A 20889-nucleotide genomic window follows, 5' to 3' on the forward strand; every position below is an offset into this window, starting at 1 on the left:
ATAGAGTTGTACGGTGCGATTTAAACTTTCTGTATAGTAGCGATATAATATTTTTATAGCAGGCATGTTGCAATACGCAGCCTAATAATACAGCAGAGACAAGCTCTTGATTCCGTATAGTACAATCTCATTTAGTGGTGAATAAGAGAATAAACCAAATACACATATGGTCCATGTGATAAATCAAGCCCCTTTAAAAGTACGAAGGGTGTGCAGATAGAATGGACATTGTCCAATCTAACTGTGGCATCGGAAAATCGCCCTATTTTCTTTTTGGAAATTATACAGTGACCTTAGTTGGAGAGGCACGAAATCAGCTGTGTAGGACAAAAAATGAAAGCCTTCCATAAGTGCAACCCTGAGGAAAATTTCCCTTATTTGTTGAACATGTAATTATTTCAGCGATGGCCTGTAATTTTATATCCAAATCATTTTTTAGTCAATGTTTCTTAAAAATGGCCCCTTACTGTTTGGGCAACCCTCCTCAATACACAAAATTGCAAACTAGACACATGTAACATTGTCACATTGAAGGCAGCATTCTGTCTATGATATTATCTCATGTACAAGTACAATTGTATCATCTTTCATATCGGCGTAGATGACCGATTCTACTTAGCCGAAACAATCAGAGTGTTACATAAACACGACGGCCACAACAAAACTGCATAATGATCAACATTACCAAATATATAGAGCCATGATAATCAACAAATCCATTTAGGCAAGGGTAGTGACAAACCCACGCCATTCTTCTGCTGAATTCAACCCTTGCGCAATCGAGTTAGTGCGTTCGATCCAACGGCACTCTAGTCTCTGAAGTGCCTGTGATAGATCTCCACCTCTGCTAGAGGCAACTACTTTGTCTATCACTTGCCAGCGGATATCATTTGCTGTATGCCCCTTCTCCATGAAAATGGTTTACTAAGGGAGCATTCGGGACTAAATTTCTAATCCTACTTCGATGTTGTCCAATCCGTGCCTTAATGGTTTGTTGAGTTTGGCCTATGTATGGTAGTCCACAGGGACACAGTATACAATAAACTACATTTTTGGTATTACAATTTGCAAAAAAGTTTAGTTGATCAACCTTATCATGCACAAATTTTTTTGTGTTGCCCGTGAATTTCACAAGCAACACAGTTGCCACATTTATACTGCCCTTTTATCTCTGGTAGCCCCCATGCTGACTGCAGCGATCTTGTTGATTGTACTGGTTTTTCCATTGATGATCTGATAAGATGATCTTTTATATTTTTGCCTCTTTTAAAGGCAAACATCGGGACATCAATGCTGGAATCTATGCTTCGAATAATGTGCCAATTTTTTGTGATTAACTTCCGAATCTGATTAGTGTGTATGCCGAAAGTGGTGACACAAATTAGTTTATTTACTTTGGGTCTTTCTTTTGGGGTAAGTAGTGTCTCTCTTGGGCAAAACCATGCTCTTTTAAGGGAGTTTTTCACCAACTCCCGTAGCCTGACTGACTCATGGGCAGTAAAAAGAGGGGTCCGGCAGGGGTGTATTTTGGCCCCTTTACTCTTTACTCTCTATATTAATAAGCTATTGGATTCCCTAATTTCCTGTTGTAAAGACATCCCCAGAGCCGGCTCCAAAATGCTTCCTGCATTTCTGTATGCTGATGATGCGGTGTTGGTGGCCAGCACCGCAAGGGGGCTGCAAACCCTTTTAAATTGTTTTACAAATTTTATGGAGTCATTGAACTTAATCACCAATTTTAAAAAATCACATGCTATGTCCATAGGGTCAAAGAGGGCAAGGAAGGTCAAATTCTATTGCAAGGGTCTAGGGCTAGTAAAAGTCCCCGTGTTTCCATACTTGGGGGTACTTTTTGACGACCAGCGCTCATGGTGCTCGCAGCGTGCATACACGAAGAATGCATTAGCTAGAGCATCGGGGGTCACTCTAGACTTTGCAAAAAGAATAGGTTCAAAACCAATCCCCGCACTTATAAAGATTTATAATGCTAAGTGTCTCCCTATGGCGACTTATGGGAGTGACATCTGGGGTTATACAGATGTCCGAGAAATTCAGGGGATTGAAAAGATTTTCTTCCGTAGATTGCTTTTGGTCACTGCTTCTACGCCAGTTTTTAACATACAGAAGGAATTAGGAGTAGGTTTTATTTCTGACCAGATTGCGGTTGCCCGGTTATTGCGTTGGTTGAGAATTTGGGCACAAGCTACCCCAAATCTTAATCAATTGGTCATTGAAGATTGTCTCACCCTGGAAAAGGTGTTTAGACATTCCGTGGCTTAGATACATTAAGGACTAGATGGAAATTCTTGGCCGCCCAGACTTATTTTTGAGTCCCCCAGCATTGGGTAAATCGGCCATTAGAGACCTCAAGCAGGAGTTTTTAGAAAGACAGAGTACTAAGGGAGGAGAATGAATTGAAAAAACCCATGGTTAGAAGCTTTGCTATACTGCGCCTGGGTCGGAAGATACAACCATATTTATCCTATATAAACAAACCGTACCATCGTTTTGTTTTGATAAGATTTAGGTTGAACATGGTTTCCTGGCTCCTTGCATTCCCCAAAGGGTATTTCAAAGAGGGAACATTAAATCCTTTTCCTTGCAACAATTTCTCGGACCAGAATACTCTTCATATAAAATTTTTCTGTGCATATTATAACTCGCAGAACATTTATTATTCCCTTGCTTAGAGGATGTAATTTCAAGCAAGTTAGGCCGGCGTTGGTATACTTACAAATGCTGGCCTCACCCATGGTCTGTTTTGGGGTAGCAAGTTTTAGAACGGGTGCAATTAGGTGTAGGAATAGGCTATCTATGAACCTCCCTGTGGACACCGCTTTGAATCATGTTACTTCAAAATGTATTTTTATGTCTTTTTCTTTACATGTAATGTCGAATAAGACCAAGCTGGGCTAATTGTATTTTATCTATTTACCCTATTCATTTATCTATTCCCAGACCTAATTATGTGTTAGTGGTCTGAACTGTTGCATCATTTGAACGAGTGTATTTTGTCCTGTGGATAATGAATTTTGAATGGAGCAGGACTCTATGAAGATTAATAATAATCATTTTATGGTTTCTATTGATTGTAGATGTGTTTTGGCTTGTTTGTTATTTGTACTTTGATGGCTATAATCAGCCAAATAAAGTACACTTTGACCTGACCTGAAAGGCAGTTTGCAGGAACGTTGTTTCCATTTTGTTGAGAAGAAGCCTTTTCATTGTTTAGTCTATTAATATTAATCCAAAAAGCTTTGAAGTTTTTTTGTTCGACAGGCCAAGAACAACTCTAGTTGTATTGCTTCTTCATAACTCTGTTTTTTGCATGCCAAATAATGTATCCCACGCAAGGTGTTAATTTTTAACGAGACAGTATTTCATCCAGTTTTTAACTCCTCTCTGGTGGTATATCCTGCTCAATGAGAAGCATGTAAACAATAGGACACCATATGCTTGAATAAAAGCACAAATGTTAGCTACCATCCGATTGGCTGATTGCAACACTGGTCAGCAGCCCAAGCTGCACTGCAATCACACCAGTTCTTGTGACTCTTTTTTTTTTTAAAGACTCAGCCTGCTGTGCCCCCAGAGCCTTGCGCTGCATTGGCTACATTATGTAATTATTAGAATCATTTAAGCAGGAGCTCTCTCACCCAGTCAGTAGGCCTGAAAACTGCCCACCCATGCACAGTGCCAGCCAGTGTGCTGTGCGTGACTGCGTACTGCTGACGGGGCCCCCTAGAGCAAAGGCTCACGCGCCATGGGGGATGCGGGGGCTAGTGTTACGCCACTGGAATGGGCAGATCTTCAGGGAGTTTCAGAACTCTAGCGGAGATGGGGATATCAGTAGATGAAAGGGTAGCTTTTTCCACGACTTCGCTACTAGGTAGGAGAAAGAGTGACCTTCACATCTGCTATGTTGGATGTGGGGGTGAGGGTTAGAGGAAGGAAAGCAGAGGTGTGGGGTGGGCTGAAGTTCAGGCGGTGTTTTAAGTAGGCGGGTCCGCATTTGTTTAGGGCCTTGTATGTGTGGGTCAGAAGCTTTAACTGGCATATTTTCTGTACACATAGCCAGTTGAATTCCCTGAAATAAGGGCTGATGTGGGTTTGTCTACGGAGATCTAGGGTGTGTCTGGCTGTGGCGTTCGGTAAGGTCTATAGTCTTTAGAGAAGGTGAGCTGTGATCCCTGCATAGGGAGCATTGCTGTAGTCCAGTTGGCCAGAGATGAGGGCCTGGGTGATGGAGTGTCTTGAGCTTTGGGGTAGCCATTTGAATATCTTACAAAGCAGAAGGAGGAGGATGAAGAAGCAGGAGGAGGAGACCGAGTTGACCTGAGTTATCATGGTTTGCTTGTTATGCAGAATGATGCCTAGGTTCCTGCCATGGTCAGTGGGGGTAGGAGTAGGTCCGAGTTCTGAGGGCCACCAGGATGCGTCCCATGGGGAGCTTTTGTTTCCGAAGATCAGTATCTGTGTCTTGTCCATGTTGAGCTTCAGGCAGTTGTCCTATCCAGATGGGAAGAATCTAGGCAGACTTGATTTAAAAAAAAAAAAAAAAAAAGAAATTTTCAACAGTTTTCTAGGAGCCCATTTTTCCTATTTTTTTTTTTTGTACTTTCAACCTCTTTCCAGTCTGTCATGGAAATGGGCGTGAAACTCCTGGTGGATTCCAGAAAGCTGTGTATTTCTGAAACCTAGACAAAATTCTGCACTCAGCAAGGAGTCATTTGTGTAGCTCCTTTAAGATTTCCCTAAAGAAAGTAAGCGTTGAAATAAAAAAAATATTGATAGTAGGAAAGAAATGGCCATTTTCGACGTTTTCACTTGTAACTTCCCATCACGATGGCAGATTTACAAAAGCAGTATACCATTACATCTGCTACACCTTTCTGGTTGCGGGATATATAGGGTTTGTGGGTTTTCCAAGAACCCAAGGTACGCGACGACAATAACTGAGCTGCACCTTGCAATGTTTTTTTTTTTATTGTGTACCGGGTACAGAGCAATTCATTAGGTAAAATATAAAGAGTGAAAAATAGTTCCAAAATGGGCACAAGATTTGGAGTTTAGAAGCGGTGGTTATTTTCTAAACTCTAAATTTGTGGGTAGCCATGCTTGCATGTGAATTAGAGGGTATTTCTGAAAATGTTTTCTTTCTAATACACTGTCTTACATTTTGAAGGCACAAATGCAGAGAAATGCAATTGGTACCGACACTTGTTCTACTATTCTGTGTTCCCCTAAGTCTTGCGATAAAAATGGTATCTTACGTGTGGATAGGCCTAGTGCCCGAGACAGAAAACATCCCAAAATGCAACATGAACACATCACATTTTTCCACTGAAAACTGACCCCTTTATTGCAATGTGCCTAGCTGTGGATTTTGGGCCCTAGCCGGCACCTAGAGAAACTTGGCAAACCTGTGCATTTTTGAAAACTAGACACTTAGGGGAATTTGTTGGGGTGAACATTGTGGCTCTCACCAGGCTGTTACTCAAAATCCCTTGCAAACATCGAACTTTGACAAAAAGAAAATACATTTTCCTCGCATTTCTGTGACAAAGTTCTAGAATCTGCGGATAGCCACAGACTTCCTTCCACCCAGCATCCCCCCCCAAGTCTCCCGATAAAAATGGTACCTCGTGTGGGTAGGCCTAGTGTCTGCGTCCGGAAAATACAACAAAATACAACATGGACACAAACACATTTTTTCACTGAAAACAAGCCCTTTTTAGGTCTCGCCTAAGCAGCGCATGCACTGTCTTTCGAGGCCTGCTGTATCTACTGTATGGGCTTTCAGCACGCCCATCCATCTAGATTGTTTCCTTTATGTACCTTTGTTTTTGTTGGTGAACAGTGCACATTTGTCCCTCCTTTTGCTGTTTTGGTGACAACTTGTAGACAGGCCCCTGTTACCTGGATCCCTTCACTATCGGCCATATAAGTTAGTTTCGGCGCACTACATTTTCTTTTGCCTGGGCTTTCTTTGGCTTTCCAAATGCGCTCAGCCAAGGGCTGCAAATCATGTCTTTATCTTGTTTTCCACAGTTTTTGGATTCACAAGCGCTTTTTCAGCCGGAGGCTATGCTGTTTTTTGTTCTAGAACATTTTTGATTCCATTAGTTCAAATGTCCAAACCTTAAATAATATAATTAATGGAAGTGTAGTTTAAGAGGAGGCCACCCTAGGATGAACCTATTTACATTGTGCTTTTGACAGTGTGATTATTTGGATATGATTTAAGAGGTAAACATGCTGTTACTGCTCCGTTTTATGAAAATGGAAGCAGCTTTAAGTTGTGCTTTCAACTTTTGATGCTTTCTTTTAGGTTTCAATCGTTGGTGAAATAAACCAATATGAAGGGATGCCTCCTCGTGCTCTCCAAACGTGGCATGTAAGGTTATTAACAATATATCCTGCAAGTAAACAGTGCATCACCACCTTGGCATCAGCGCAGCACCGTTCAGCGTTACTCAGCACCACTTAAGCAGCAGCACCACCTGAACATCACTCAGCGGCACCACCACAACACCACCTCAGTATCACTCAGCCCCAGTGCAGAATCACCTCCGCACCACCATTCCACCTTAGACACAGCACCACCTCACTACCAACGCAGCACTAACTTATCAGTGCAGCGCCACCACAGCATTACTCAGCACCAGCGTATGTCCTCAGCATTACTCAAAACCACCACAGTCCTCAGTTTAGACTTGTGCCTTTTGCTTAAATGATGTAAATCCGTTCAGTAGTTCCTGATAAAATTAGAGTTAAAAAGATAGATATGCTATGCTAAAGCATAGCATAAACTACTTTCCTGCTTGTAAAAATAAGTGGTTCCACCCAAAAAAATAAATAGATATATCTATGCCCTCGGAGGATCCGCGCACCCTCCACGCACCCTGCCGTGCACGAGCTGTATTCTAATTGGCTGTCAACACTCCAGATCAGGAAGTGTTGGCAGCCATCTTGAAACCTATAAAACAAACGCGACAAGTGGGCAGGGTAGAAACACTCTGACCCCCTAGGCCTGCTCAGGGGGTCCCACAAGGACCCCCAGGGCCAAAAAAAGCATTTTTTTAAAAAAAATATAAATCGGAGCGTGAATTTCGGCCGAATTTTTTTAAAAAAAGCACGGGGCTCCCGCGCTTCTTTGGTAATTGGTCCCCGGGGGGGCCAAATCCCGGGGGCAGAATTAAAGTGTGAGGGGGTCCCAATTCCCTCCCCCACTGCCCCGGGACCGCCCCCCCCCCCGGGGCTCAAAGATACTATATGCGGGGGGGCTCACAGCCCCCCCGAAGCCCCGGGGACCACCACCCCCACCCCTGGGGCTTATTGAAAATTGGTGGGGGGGCTCGCAGCCCCCCCGGGGACCGCCACACCCCGGGCTTGAAATTATTTGGGATGGGGGGGCTCTCAGGCCCCCCCAGCCCCGGGGACCGCCATCCCTGGGGCAACTTGTCAGTGTGGGAGGGGGGCCACGCGGCCCCCCTCCTGGAGCCTTGAATAGGCCCTGGGGACCGCCACCCCCAGGGCCGGCTCCTGCAGTGTCTCGGGGTGCCCACCCCTGGGACACTGTAGTTTGCAATGACAGGGCGGGAGCCTCGCAGCTCCCGCCCTGTAATTGCAAACTGCTTTGCTTCATTGAAGTGAGAGCAGGGAGATCTGCTCTCGCTTCAATGAAGCAAAGCTGATTGCTTTTCCACATGGGGAGCAGCATGTTAGCTGCTCCCCATGTGGAAAAGCAATACCGGCTCCCGCAGTACGCGGGGAGCCGGCTGGGACCGTGGGGGGATTGGGGACCCCCCACGGCCCCCAATAGATGCCAGGCCCCGGGGGATGGGGTCCCCGGGGCCGTAAATGGCCTGGGAGGGGGGCCACGCGGCCCCCCCTCCCCAACCAAAAAATACATCTAACAAAACAATGGCTGGCCCCGGGGGATGGGGTCCCCGGGGCAAATTATGGCCTCACGAGGGGGGCCACGCGGCCCCCTTCCCGATGTTTTTATCGTGAGTTATCGTTATCTGAACTAACTATAACGGGGGAATTTCAATGGTTTTTTACGAGTGACATGTCCAGCTAACTATAACCTGTGTGAAACCTATGGTTTTTTAAGTGAATTTGCAAGGTTTTTTAGATGCTAATTCCTAACTATAACGTGTGTGAAACCTATGGTTTTTGAAGTGAATTTGTAAGGTAAATGCTAAGTTATGTATGTATTATATTTTTTTATATATTTATTTTACAATAAACTACCTATGTATATAGTTATAGATTGACTGACTGTATCCTGTAATATGGAATGGCTCGTTTAAAATGTTTTTTTTTTAAGGTTTTTCACCGTGCGCGCACCCCGCGATTTTCTGAAAAAAAATAAAATGTTTTTTTTCATCCTTCGGGGTCCTTCAGGGACCCCCTGACAAAGGCTAGAGGGTCAGGAACTCTCTATCCTGCCCCCTTTTCACGTTCTCCACCTTTCTTTTTCACTGTCACACACAAAACACAGAAAATGGCGGCCGACACTTCCTGATTTCGACCGATTCGAACGTTGACTGACATGTAACCACCAATCAGAATTACGCTTGCGCACGTTAGGGTGCGTGCTTATAGATATTTATGCACTTTTAACTGCAATTTTCTCAGGAACTACTGAACAGATTGACACCATATATGCAAAAGGCACATGCCTGACCGGAGGACTACCTCTTTTCCAAATTTCAAGTAATTCTGTTCAGCCGTTCGGGCTGTACCTTCGACTAAAGGTCCTATGGGAAAATGCATGGGGAAAAAGCGATTAGGGACCCCCCTTTTTTCTCAGCCCCCGCTTGACGAATCACCCCGAGACTTTCAGGGTAGGAGCTGAGCGGAGAGCCCCATTAGTTTTGAAAATTTCGCGAGGATTCGTCAACCGGCGCCAACGTTTTTCAAAATAGAATTTTCAGATTTCCTATAGAAACTCGGTCCTAACTATAACTATCTACTGGCGACTATATAGTTATTGCATAATGTTTCTATGTACATATGCTTTATTATGTATATCGCGAGCATTATTATGGATGTACTGCTTTCTACTCTGATTCAGGCATGTGAATCTATGAAAGATACCCTGATACTGAAGAAGAACAAAAGTTACTTACCTGTAAGTATTGGTATCTTTCATAGATTCAGATGCAACCCACCCACCTCCCCTCAGAGGCTCTTTTATGCTCCTTTCACTATGGATCACACTGGTGCGAGAGAATCTGAGAGCCTGAGTCTCTGAGGAGAGCATTCTGGAGGGTGCTGTTGCCTGATTGGCTGCAGTTTGGACTCTTTATAATGATTTGGACGAGTCATAGAGGTGGAAGTTTTTTCCTTTTAGTTTCTAGCTACTCTACTTCCTGGTTCTATATTACCTATGGTATGGTTATTATGTGCATATTTATGTACCGTGGGACTCCCACTCCTACGACGGGTAATGATTCAGGCATCTGAATCTATGACAGATACCAATACTGGAGAACCACAGATTACAGGTAAGTAACTTTTGTTCTTATGGATTGATGGACTATATTGTTTTTTTTTTTTAAAACACAAGATATTCTATTAAGTATCAATCGATCATAACGTTTGTAAAGTGAACTACTCACCCGTGAGGGTCTCTAGGCGCTGAGAGGAGGTGTGTTGCTACTGCTCGAATAGCCAGGTCTTGAGTAGCCTCCTGAAGGTGAGTAGGTCCTGGGACTGCCGTGGAAGGATGGGGAGTGTGTTCCAGGTTTTGGTGGCGAGATGGGAGAACGATCTTCCGCTGGTGTATGCTCTTCGGATGCGGGGGACAGTGGCGAGGTGAGCGGAGCTGGTGGTTCAGGGTGTAGAAGGTGAGTTGTCTGAGGTATGTCGGTCCAGTGTAGTGAAGTGCCTTGTGTGTGTGCGTGGGTGAGGAGCTTGAAGGTGATCCTCTTGTTGACGGGAAGCCAGTGCATGTCTTTTAGGTGGGGTGTGATGTGGCTGCAGCGAGGAATGTTGAGGATCAAGCGTGCTGAGGCGTTCTGTATGCATTGTAGCCGTTTCCGGAGTTTGGCCGAGGCTCCTGCGTCGAGGGCGTTGCCGTAGTCTAGCCTGCTGTTGACGAGGGCCTGTGTGACCGTTCTTGTTTCGGTTGGGATCCACCTGTAGTTCTTGCCAAGCATGCAGAGGGTGTTGAAGCAGGAGGACGAGACGGCGTTGACTTGCTTGGTCATGGAGAGTGATGAGTCTAGGATGAACCCTATGTTGCGTGCGTGGTCGGTAGGTGTAGGTGCTGCTCCCAGTGCGGTCGGCCACCAGGCGGCGTCCCACCCTGAGAGAGTGGAGCCGAGGATGAGGACTTCCGTCTTGTCTAAGTTCAGCTTCAGGCAGCTGATCTTCATCCACTCGGTGACGGCTTTCATTCCTTAGTGAAGGTTGGTTTTGGCAGTGAGAGGGTGGTTGGTGAGGGAGAGGATCAGCTGGGTGTCGTCGGCGTAGGAGATGATGTTGAGGTTGTGCAGTCTGGCGACGTGAGCGAGTGGTGCCATGTAGATGTTGAACAATGTCGGGCTGAGGGATGATCCTTGGGGTACGCCGCAGATCTCGGTGGCTTCGGCTCGGAAGGGGGTGGGGGAGGTGGACGCTCTGGGTTCTGCCGGAGGGGAAGGAGGTGGTCCAGTTCAGTGCTTTGTCACGGATTCCAGCGTTGTGGAGGCGTGTGCGTAGGGTGCGGTGGCAGACAGTGTCGAAGGCAGCTGACAGGTCCAGGAGGATGAGGGCCTCAGTTTCACCGTTGTCCAGTAGGATCCTGATGTCATCAGTGGCAGCGATTGAGGGCATTTTCGGTGCTGTGGTTGCTGCGGAACCCGGACTGGGATGTATCCTGGATGCTGTTCTCCTCGATGTAGCGGGTCAGTTGTCTGTTGACGGACTTCTCGATGACTTTCGCTGGGAACGGGAGCAAGGAGATGGGTCAGAAGTTTTTGAGGTCCTTGGGATCCGCCTTGGGTTTTTTGAGTAAGGCATTAATCTCTGTGTGCTTCCAGCTTTCCGGGAAGGTCGCGGTCTTGAAGGAGATGTTGATGGCCTTGCGGAGAAGGGGTGCGATGGTGGAGCTGGCTTTGTTGAAGATGTTGTGTGGGCATGGGTCTGACGGAGAGCCGGAGTGGATGGTGTTCATGATTTTGATGGTGTCGTCGTCGTTTATGTCGGTCCAGGTGAGCAGAGGGTGGTGGCTGTGAGGTCGGAGGTCTCGGTGATTGTTGGGGTGGTCAGGGTGTTGAAGCTGTCATGGATGTCTGCGATCTTGTGATGGAAGAAGCTGGCGAGGGCGTCGCATAGGTCTTGTGAAGGTGGGATGTCGTTGGTGTTGGAGCTGGGGTTGGAGAGCTCCTTCACGATGTTGAAGAGCTCTTTGCTGTTGTGTGCGTTGTTGTCTAGGCGGTCTTTGAGGGAGGTCCTTTTGGCGGATCTGATGAGGCGATGGTGTCTGCGGATGGCGTTCTTGTTGGCTGCGCAGCTGTCCGGCGTCTGTTCGCGGTGCCATTTCTTCTCTGCAGGTTTGCTTGGATGCCTGGAGGTCCGTGGTGAACCAACTGGCTTTCTTGTTGGTGTGTCTGTTGGAGGGTTTCTTGAGCGGGGCGAGGGTGTTGGCGCAGTCGTCTAGCCACTGTCTAAGGTTGCGGGCGGCGGGGTCGGTGGGGTCGACGGGTGGGCTTAGGGCGAGGGTGGTGTTTAGCTGGTCTTAAGTGGCTTTGCTCCAGCATCGGTGAGGGATCTGTTGAGTGTGGTGGTGCGTTGTGGGTTTCCGGAAGGTGAAGTGGATGCAGCGATGGTCGGTCCAGTGGAGTTCGGTGGTGTGGCTGAAGGAGACGTGGGAGCTTGCGGAGAAGATGGGGTCAAGCGTGTGGCCGGCCCAGTGAGTGGGTGTTGTGACGAGCTGTCTGAGTCAGAGGTTGTCAATCAAGGTGGTGGAGTTGGTGTCGTTGTTGTTCTCGAGGTGGAAGTTCAGATCCCCGAGGCGGATGTAGTCTGTGGAGGCGAGGGTGTGCGCGCTAAGTCGGCGATGAACTGTGGCCGTGGTGCTGGGGGTCTGTAGATGAGTGTTCCTCTGAGGGTGTTGTTGGGCAGTGGCGTAACGAAACTTAAGGGGGCCCCCTTGCAAAGCACATGGAGGGACCCCCCCCACCCCGGCGGTGCGGCCCACCATCTACCACTTTGCCCTACCACCCACAAATCTAGCATATTTTGATTTGAAACCTCCAACATTTAAATGAAATGCCTCTGTATTGTCTTTCTCTACGTTCTAATGAGAAAGTGGGAAACACTCTTAACATACATGCTACGCCATTTGTAACAATACTGTCAAAAGCAGATTATTTACCTGAGACAGCAATCAGAACAATGCCAAAAAGCGATCCTATTGTCTCAGGAACTGCCTATGGCTGAAGAACAAAGAACAACTATGAAGGGTCTGACATAGAATTGACAATACCAACCCAAACCTGCAATTCCATAAAAACTTGACTGACAATATACATGAGAAGTACACAAGCTATAACTCAGTATCCTGCGAAAGTCAAGAGAAATAGACTGGTAAATTATCTGCATGCCACACTCTAGTGACTGTCAAGGGTTGTGCATGATAATAACGTGAACTGAGGAAACCATTTCAATCATAATGTCTTTATTAGTAAGCACTGCAAAACGGGCAGGCAAACGAGGCTGAGGAAGAAAACTGTTTGGATGCTTCAGAACATTGATGCAGATGTTTGTCTGTTTTAATTCATCATTTCTGTAGTGTAAACCATGCTAAATACAAGATTTAAGGTACACTTATTACAGACAAGGGCAAGCAACACCATAAATAAGACAGCGTGTAGAATAAAAACAAACCATATCATTAAGTACCTAATGACAATCTATACAAAGGGTAGTTGGTAAAGAAAAAGTGCAAATACTTTCAAAGTGCAAAATAAAGCAATCACCAGTCCACCAATATACAAAAATCAAGCATGTTTTGTAAAACAATCCAACTTTCTTCTTGCATCAAGGTGAAAATACTTTCAAAGTGCATGGTAAAAACGAGTCCAGCAGCTTCCCTCACAAGGACTGACCTCAACCACCAGACTGGGCCTTACTTCATAACAGAGGCCTCAGACCTCAGTGTGTCAACACTGGCGGTATTTACAATTTACTAAGAGTATAGACATGCCTGCTAAATTACAGATTCACCATTGCCTCCAAATGGCTCTATCGTCACATGTGACACCACCAGCCAGACCTGGATTTTAAGCCAACAGCACATTGCATTCTGGGAGTTGTGCTGTGACCATCTAAGTGGGGTTCCACATTCCAGCATGCAAAGTGTTGTTGGATAAAAGCTACGAATGGACACAACATGGTGCCAGTGACACTTGGCAGCTATGTTTTTATACAAGCACAAGAGGATGTTTAATTTCCTCAACACAAGCTGCAGAAGTCTGGCGTCAAATAGCAAACACGTTGTGCGGAGAACCCAGAAACATGCTGTGTTTAGTCCCTGTGTATGGACCTGAGGTGTCATTCTCTAAGAGACCCAGTGGTAAAAGCCCACAGTTGTGTCTAATGCATGTTAGTGCCAGGCAGTGGTCGAAGTGGGGGAAAAAAAGTAAGGGAACTGTGGGAGGGGAATCAGAGGGCGGGAATAACCAATGGTTTGGGTCAGTGGGCGGAGTGAGAGGTGCGGCAAAACGAGCAAAATATCCCAATTTTTAGTATTCGTTTACCATTTCACTAACCCGTTACAGCTTATTACATTATTCAATGTAACCAATAGATACACATGTTTATTTAAGGTTAAATGTGTGTTATTGACATTAAAATACATTGACAAAGTGGGATACGTTTCCAATCACAGAATGTCCCAAATATCCTTAAAAGTGGAAACGCAAGCCATTTGTCTCCCAGCCATGGAGTTTCTGTCATCAGCACTTCTCCTCCCTTTTTCCACAAGAGCAGTTCAAACATGAATGCCAAAATATCCTAGCTTGCAAATGTTTTCCACATAATTATGGCTTTGCCATATTTGCCACATAATACATCATCTGCTGCATAATCTGACGATTTTAACTAATAAATTGTTTATAGCTCAAACACATCAAATGTTACTAAAAAATGTGACTTGATCTGCTGTGAAGTGGAGGGCCCTTTGCAAAGGTTGACTGGTCACCTTTCTCATTGCTGCGGTTGTATGTTCCACTAGTACAAATAAGGAAATATCTTTGCAGAGACTGTTAGCATGTATAACATTTTCAAAATTATAAAGTATCAGAAAATTTACAGCACCACTAATACCAGTGTAGGGTGTCCGAGCACTTTACATCACACATATTACACAGAGACAATCATTCATGTGTGTGTAAATCACGTTGTAGGAAATGTTACATAAGACAAAGGACTACACGGTGTAGGGGTCACATGACAACCATACTAGTAGGCAGCATAGTTTAATAGTGATTGGTCTGTAGAAACACAAACTCAGAATTAAAAACATAATACCATGGTTGGGGGTTCTCTTTAATAATCAGAATTGATTTCTACCCAAATGAACCCTTTTTTTGCAACATTAGGATAATCGAAGACTGGGGAAAAAAACATAACTCTAATTTATACCTTGGAGTTTGCATGCAGATCTTGCATGACAGTTAATAGCTCACTGTTCTATGTTAGGATTTTAACTTATTAACTGCAAGTAACATTAGGGTCTCTGACAAAAGCAGTAACCCACTGACCTATTCACATTATGTGCACTTTGTGATCTGCATGGCACATGTTCTTAGCAGCATGCACATTACACCTCTGCCATTCCTTTTCATGAGTCAAACCTTCCACTAGATAAAACACCATGTCTCTCTACTAAGAACATTAATCACTGGAGTTATCAAGACCTTTTTATTGTTACCCAAAAATGTTGGAGGCCAGGAAGGAGGCAGCAAGTCCTTTTAAAACCATATTATACTTACAAATACGACGCCCCCACCTGAAGTTAGTGCCTGGTGCGGTCGCACTGCCCTAGAGCAACCCTGCTCAAGGGTCCTAAGACCTCCGTAACAGTCACTACCACTCTATGGTGTGCTGCTTCATAGGTCTAACCCCAAGACTGGAGGTGAACTTCATGGATAGTGGTGGACAGGCCTTTAAGGTTAATCCACACTTGCCACCGCTAGGGTCCACCTGGTGGTGCTAAGACACCAGGGCTTTTAAGATCTTGCGGCGCCTTCTAAGGTGTAGCACAGGAATGTGCTCCCTCAGCAGCTCTGACCATAGCGCCACATCCTCTCCCCCACTGAACACCATACTGCCCCACTTAGAGAAACTTGCACTGCACTGACCCGCTATAAACACCTGGATGTGATTACGCACTAGACAAGAGCAATATGCTGCCTAAAAAAAATTAACATCCTAGAAAAAGGAAACACTCATAGGGAATGCAAGATTAAGTAAAGCATGTGAAATGTAAGCAGGAACAAGATGGTTACCTTTTTCCTTTTACACTCATTATTCTGAAATTAGTGAGTGCTTTTGCATGAATAGGTAAGGCCATGACTACAGGGCCCGGAAGGGACCCGTTTCAGTGCCCATTGCTTATATCCTTTCAAAACATAGGCAGTATGGTTTAACCCCTTCAGTGCCCATGACGAGCTGGACTCGTCATGGGCCGCGGTTGCGCTGTGCCCATGACGAGTCCAGCTCGTCATAGACCCCGCCCGCTAATGCAACGGCCGGCACAGGGCGGGGAAAGGGGCGGGCACTGAAGGGGTTAAAACGACCACATTCGTAAACACACAGTCGCTGTAAACATTTTGTTTTCCAATTCACCCATCAAGCAGGTATTTCAGTACCTCCAGGCAAGGTGCACTTTCCCACACAGGGAACACAATGGTGTTCAAAGAGAGAGGAGAAAACAAAAGTATCACTTCACTGGCAAACACTGTAAAGTGGCCCTAATGTGTTTAGGTGTAAATAAATCAATCTGGCCACCTTGCAACCACTCTGTCTTGCTTTAATTAGTTATTTATTTTTCACATTTGGAATGTTTTATTTCTCTCAACCCCGAGGCTGCACTTGTGTCAGAAAAAGACAACGTTTCCAGCAAAAAGGTTTTTCTTTTTTGGATCCATTTCACAGGGAAGCAAACAAGCATTTACAATGCAACGGTCTCGGCATTGTTAAAGTTAGAGCTATTGGCATTGCTCATGACGTTATTTTTGTTAATGTTTTTAAAACACTTAAACGGCATTGTTATTTACAATGTCAATAGCTTAATCACTCTCAAAAGCGAGATTTATTATGCGAGCATTATTTGGGAAGTTTGGCAAATCCATAATTATGAGGAAAACGCTGCAGCATCGCAAAATGCCAGTGGGCCAGACTAATATGCATGATTAGTATTTGGATTCCATGCCCATTCCTTCTTTGTCCTCTCTGCTGAAACTGCTGTCTGAAGTGTCAAATTTTATTAATACTAAACAAAAATCGCACTACCGTGCCAGGGCCAGACTTGGCGTTGATAATGATTGTTTGAAAAGGGAACTTTGAAAGGATACGAACTTGACCAATTCTGGTTTCAAAATATAAGAGAACACTGTAGAGGCATGCGTCTACCGACTGTTATATATAATTTGGGATATATTTCTTAATCTGTCGAGTTCAGCCACTGCATGATTATATTGTTGTCTCTTTTTGAAACTCAGGAGCAGTAACATTGTCGTGGTGTCACTAGGGCTTCAAGTGGATGCTTTTTCAATATTATATACAAGCCACAGTTTCTCGTCTCAGATGCCCTTTGTGCACACGGCGGGGATCTAAAGGCAGTTCGGTTCTAAATAACCAGCGTCACTAGGGCAAGTTCTTACCGCTTTTGGCCGTCCTTTTTGAGGTTAAATTTCTGAGGACTCGTCCGTCTGGTTTTCGAGGCCGCCCCGTTGCACTGTAGGATGTGGATCTCCTTGTAATTTCAGGGCTCACATCTCCTCGTGTTTCATAGGCATTTTTCCAATGGCTGTGTCCGAAATTCCCCCAGGTTCTGGGTTGAAATTGCGTTGCTTCTGTGTCCTTTGCCTGTTGCCTCGCAGGGCCCCTCGAAGCAGCCCTTCCTAGCGCCTTTGCGCGAAGGGAGGCAGGCCTGCCCCGGGGAGTGACACTGGACACCCGCGAGAAGGCGCGAGGAGGGAAAACAACCCTGTGCGCAGCTCTCCCGGGCAGCGAAGAGCAAAGTTCAGACCAGGCCCCCCTCCCGCGAGTCAGAGGGCAGGGTGTGTGAAGGGCAGGAGAAAAGGCATACAAGAGAACCTCTGAAGAACGAGCAGAGGGGCTGGGCAGTGTGCAGGGAGACCACTCTCACCGGTGGGGGGTTGGAGGGAGTGGAATGTGACAGTACAGATATTTAATTCTTGGCTTTTGTTTGTGGTCTGGAATTGAAAAGACGGCCGGGGAACTGTGGAGAATGCAAACAAGCGTTCTTCTAAGACGCTGGAATTGAAGAGACTGCCGGCCGGGGAACTGTGGAGAATGCAAACAAGCACACCACTGCCTTTCTCCGAGGCGAAGCAGAAATGCCTCGGAGAAAGGCAGCGGAGCTTTCGGATTTGGGGGCGTGTTCTGCTGTTATCTCCTCCAGCCATTGGCTGGAGGAGATAATTAGACTTTCTGCAAAAAACACGCTCCCCGATCCGAAAAGGACGGGGCCTGATCGGAGTGACGGGACCTCTTCTCCAATGGCTGGCCAGCATTGAAGAGGCCAGCCAATGGAGAACAGGGGAGAAGAGGGGCGGGTTCAAGCCCCTCTTCTCCAAAACATTAAATCTCTCGACTTCCGGTTCTGCCTTCGGCAGACCGGATGGTCCCGAGACCTAAAAAACGAAAGGAGGAAAGAGAGGGTAATACCCGTTTCTAGAAGACTCTGTTTTCACTAACTGATGAGCGAGACAGAAAGAGAGGGAAGACTCGGAGGCTTAGAGGCCTTGGGGAGGCCGTGCGCGCAGGAGCACCATTTTATTTGCGAAGACTGAAGAGGCTTGCTTGCAGGCGCAGCAGTCTCCCTCCGCTGAGAGTGAGGGGGCCCCTGGAGCGGGGGCTGCGGGGGCCCGTGTTACGCCCCTGGTGTTGGGATCAGTGTGGATCTGGAAGTGCAGGTGTTCGGCGGTGCTGAGGGTGTCGTCGGTGCTGGTCGAGACTCTGAGGGTGTTCCTGTGGACGATGGAGATTCCTCCTCCTGTTCCGTTGGTGCGGTCCCTGCGTGTGATCTACCAATTCCTGTAATTAAACTGCTGGAGTTCATGGGGGGGAAGCTTGGCATTGCCACATTGTGAATGGATACATTTTCCTTGCATAGCCACACTACAAAGTGAATTGCTTCAAAGCAGTCTAAATTTCTTTAGTAGATAAGTGAACTGAGAGAAAGACTTACCGTCATCTGCCCAATATCAAATTTTTCCAAATAGGAAAGTCAGGATTTGAACTTGTGTCTTCTGGTTCTGAAGTTTGCAGTGTAGCAGTTTTTTATTACTTAAAAACGACGCTGCCACGAAATAGCTAATGTCAGTCCTTGGTCTTCCATGCTTATGGCTCAACACGTGAACATTTTGGAAATTCAAAATCAAGGCTACAAGGAGTGAGTCTTTTTTTAAGTGTCTTTTTCTTGATATTAACGTTCTGTTACGTAATAATTCTAAAATAGCTAAATTTCAATTTTTTCTCCAAGAATGTCTGTATATTCTAGAAACAAATATTAGTCAGTGTGTTTGCTTAAATATTCAAACGTGAAAGTATACCTATGTTTTTTTTCTTCCAAGTGCAGTTAGTTTTTGCATTTTGCTGGGCAGGCATATTCTGGAAGTTGTTTCCCATGCACATTCTGCAGTTCTGTGAAAAGAAAAGAAAGTTTCTTTATTCTGATTAGAGGTACTGTGGGAATAAATGCCAAAAATAACTTTTAGATCATGTGATTCTGCTAATGAAGTTAAGCGTTTTTATTGGTTCTCACATTGCAAACTATTGAAAAGTAGCAGGAGGCACCTGGTTACCTTTTTGGAATCCTGTTCTGTAATGCAAATTTGTGGAGCACACTATCACTTGGGAGGGTATCCTGGCGCTGAGCAGTGTGAAAGTCTCGCCACACGTAGGGCCTAGTGCAAATGTTCGCAAAGCCAGGTGTTCAGCTTCTTGCAGGATTCAAGAAGTGAGGAGCAGGAGGCTCTTATGTGTAGGGGCAGGTCGTTACATACTTTTGGAGCGATGTAGGAGAAGGCTTGGCTGCCATTTTTGGGTCTGCAAAAACAGAAGCCATTGCTGAGCTATGTTGGGCTTGTGTTATGTAGTGCATTGAAAATGTGGGTGAAGAGTTTGAATTGTGCTCGTTTGTGTATTGGGATCCAGTGGAGTTCTCAATGAGGGCCTCTGGGTATAATAACTCACAATGTAGTATAGCTCAGGTGGTTAATGCACTATCAACAGATATCTGTAAGCTGCTGATTATGTATTTAATTAATCATAACATATATTAGAGGGTTAAAATCCCTCCTGAAACTGCAAAGCACTGGGTGTAAACGTCATGTCACATGTTCTTACCCTAATAAAACTGCTTAGTTGGTTCCATACTGTTTTCCCAAAGATCCTTGAGTAACACTGATGCTCACAACTGTCTATCAAGGTAAGTAATGTTGCTACAAACACCTGCATGTAACCAATGGGCATATGTTTGAATTCCTGGAAATGTTTATTCTTTTGAGGTAGATGGAGAATACTGTTGAGTTGGGCGTTAGTTAATACATAAAACATTGCCAAAACAAATTCAGGGTGCGTTGAGCTGTATGCATATTATTAATTCACTGAAAAAACCATAGGTTTCACACATGTTATAGTTAGCTGGACATTTTACTGATAAAAAACCAATGAAATTCCCCCGTTATAGTTACTGTAGGCAACTATAACTCACGCGACCGCAATCCTCTGCTGATGCTAATACTGTATTTAGAAACTTATTTGCCCATATCTTCTTCCATAAAATTTTAGCTATACATATATTACAAATATTTTTTTTTCATAAAGACACATATGTCATCAGCAGAGGATTACGGTCGCGTGAGTTATAGTTGCCTACAGTAACTATAACGGGGGAATTTCATTGGTTTTTTATCAGTAAAATGTCCAGCTAACTATAACATGTGTGAAACCTATGGTTTTTTCAGTGAATTAGCAAGGTTTTTTAAATGCTATTTCCTAACTATAACATGTGTGAAACCTATGGTTTTTTCAGTGAATTTGTACGGTTTTTTAAATGCTAAGTTACTTTACGCCATTTGTGGCGTGCGCGCCCACTTAACGCAGTTCGTTCCGTGCACGGTTTTTATCAACTTTAATAAGCCCTGTACATTTGGTGGCCTTCGGCCACCAAAAGCACAGGGGGTGAGGTCAATGTGGATAGTGTTTTTTTTATTTCGATTTTATAATTTCATGTTGCCAAAATTACGTTTTTTTTCTCTATTAATAAGCCCTGCACATTTGGTGGCCTGCGGCCACCAAAAGCACAGGGGGTGGGGTAAGTGTGGATAGTGTTTTTTTTATTTTTATTTTTTTACCGTAAGCGTACGGTAAGCGTACGGTAAGCGTACCCCGCGAAATTGCCGAAAAAAAAATAAAACCGTTTTTGCTCTTGGGGGATGTTTGGGGACTCCCTCAACATGACTATGTGGGAGGGAGTTGTCAAAACAGCCCCGTAACATGTTTTTGGCCATCATGTTTGATAAACAACACTCAGTGCGAGAGACAAAATGGCGGACGCCGCTTCCTGGTTTCGGCCGATTCGAATGTTTACTAAGATCTAAGAGCCAATCAGAATCGCGCTCGCGCACGCCACCG

At 45.1% G+C, this 20889-nt stretch overlaps 2 protein-coding genes across 3 annotated transcripts in view; one reads left to right on the forward strand and one right to left on the reverse strand.

The window, feature by feature from the left end:
• Window positions 1–20889, reverse strand: part of LOC146785159 (solute carrier family 53 member 1-like) — an 831379-nt gene that overhangs the window by 144850 nt on the left and 665640 nt on the right. For both annotated transcript variants that reach the window (XM_085633963.1, XM_085633962.1), the window contains exon 5: window positions 18804–18894. In XM_085633963.1, the coding sequence (XP_085490089.1) occupies window positions 18830–18894 (65 nt within the window). In that variant the 3' untranslated portion in view covers window positions 18804–18829. The remainder of the gene's footprint in view (window positions 1–18803; window positions 18895–20889) is intronic.
• The window catches only part of PLPP5 (phospholipid phosphatase 5), a 247391-nt gene that overhangs the window by 59676 nt on the left and 166826 nt on the right, over window positions 1–20889 (forward strand). The window lies entirely within an intron of this gene.

Source organism: Triturus cristatus, chromosome 11 (genome assembly GCF_964204655.1).
Source record: "Triturus cristatus chromosome 11, aTriCri1.1, whole genome shotgun sequence".
In the NCBI taxonomy this organism is placed as follows: domain Eukaryota; kingdom Metazoa; phylum Chordata; class Amphibia; order Caudata; family Salamandridae; genus Triturus; species Triturus cristatus.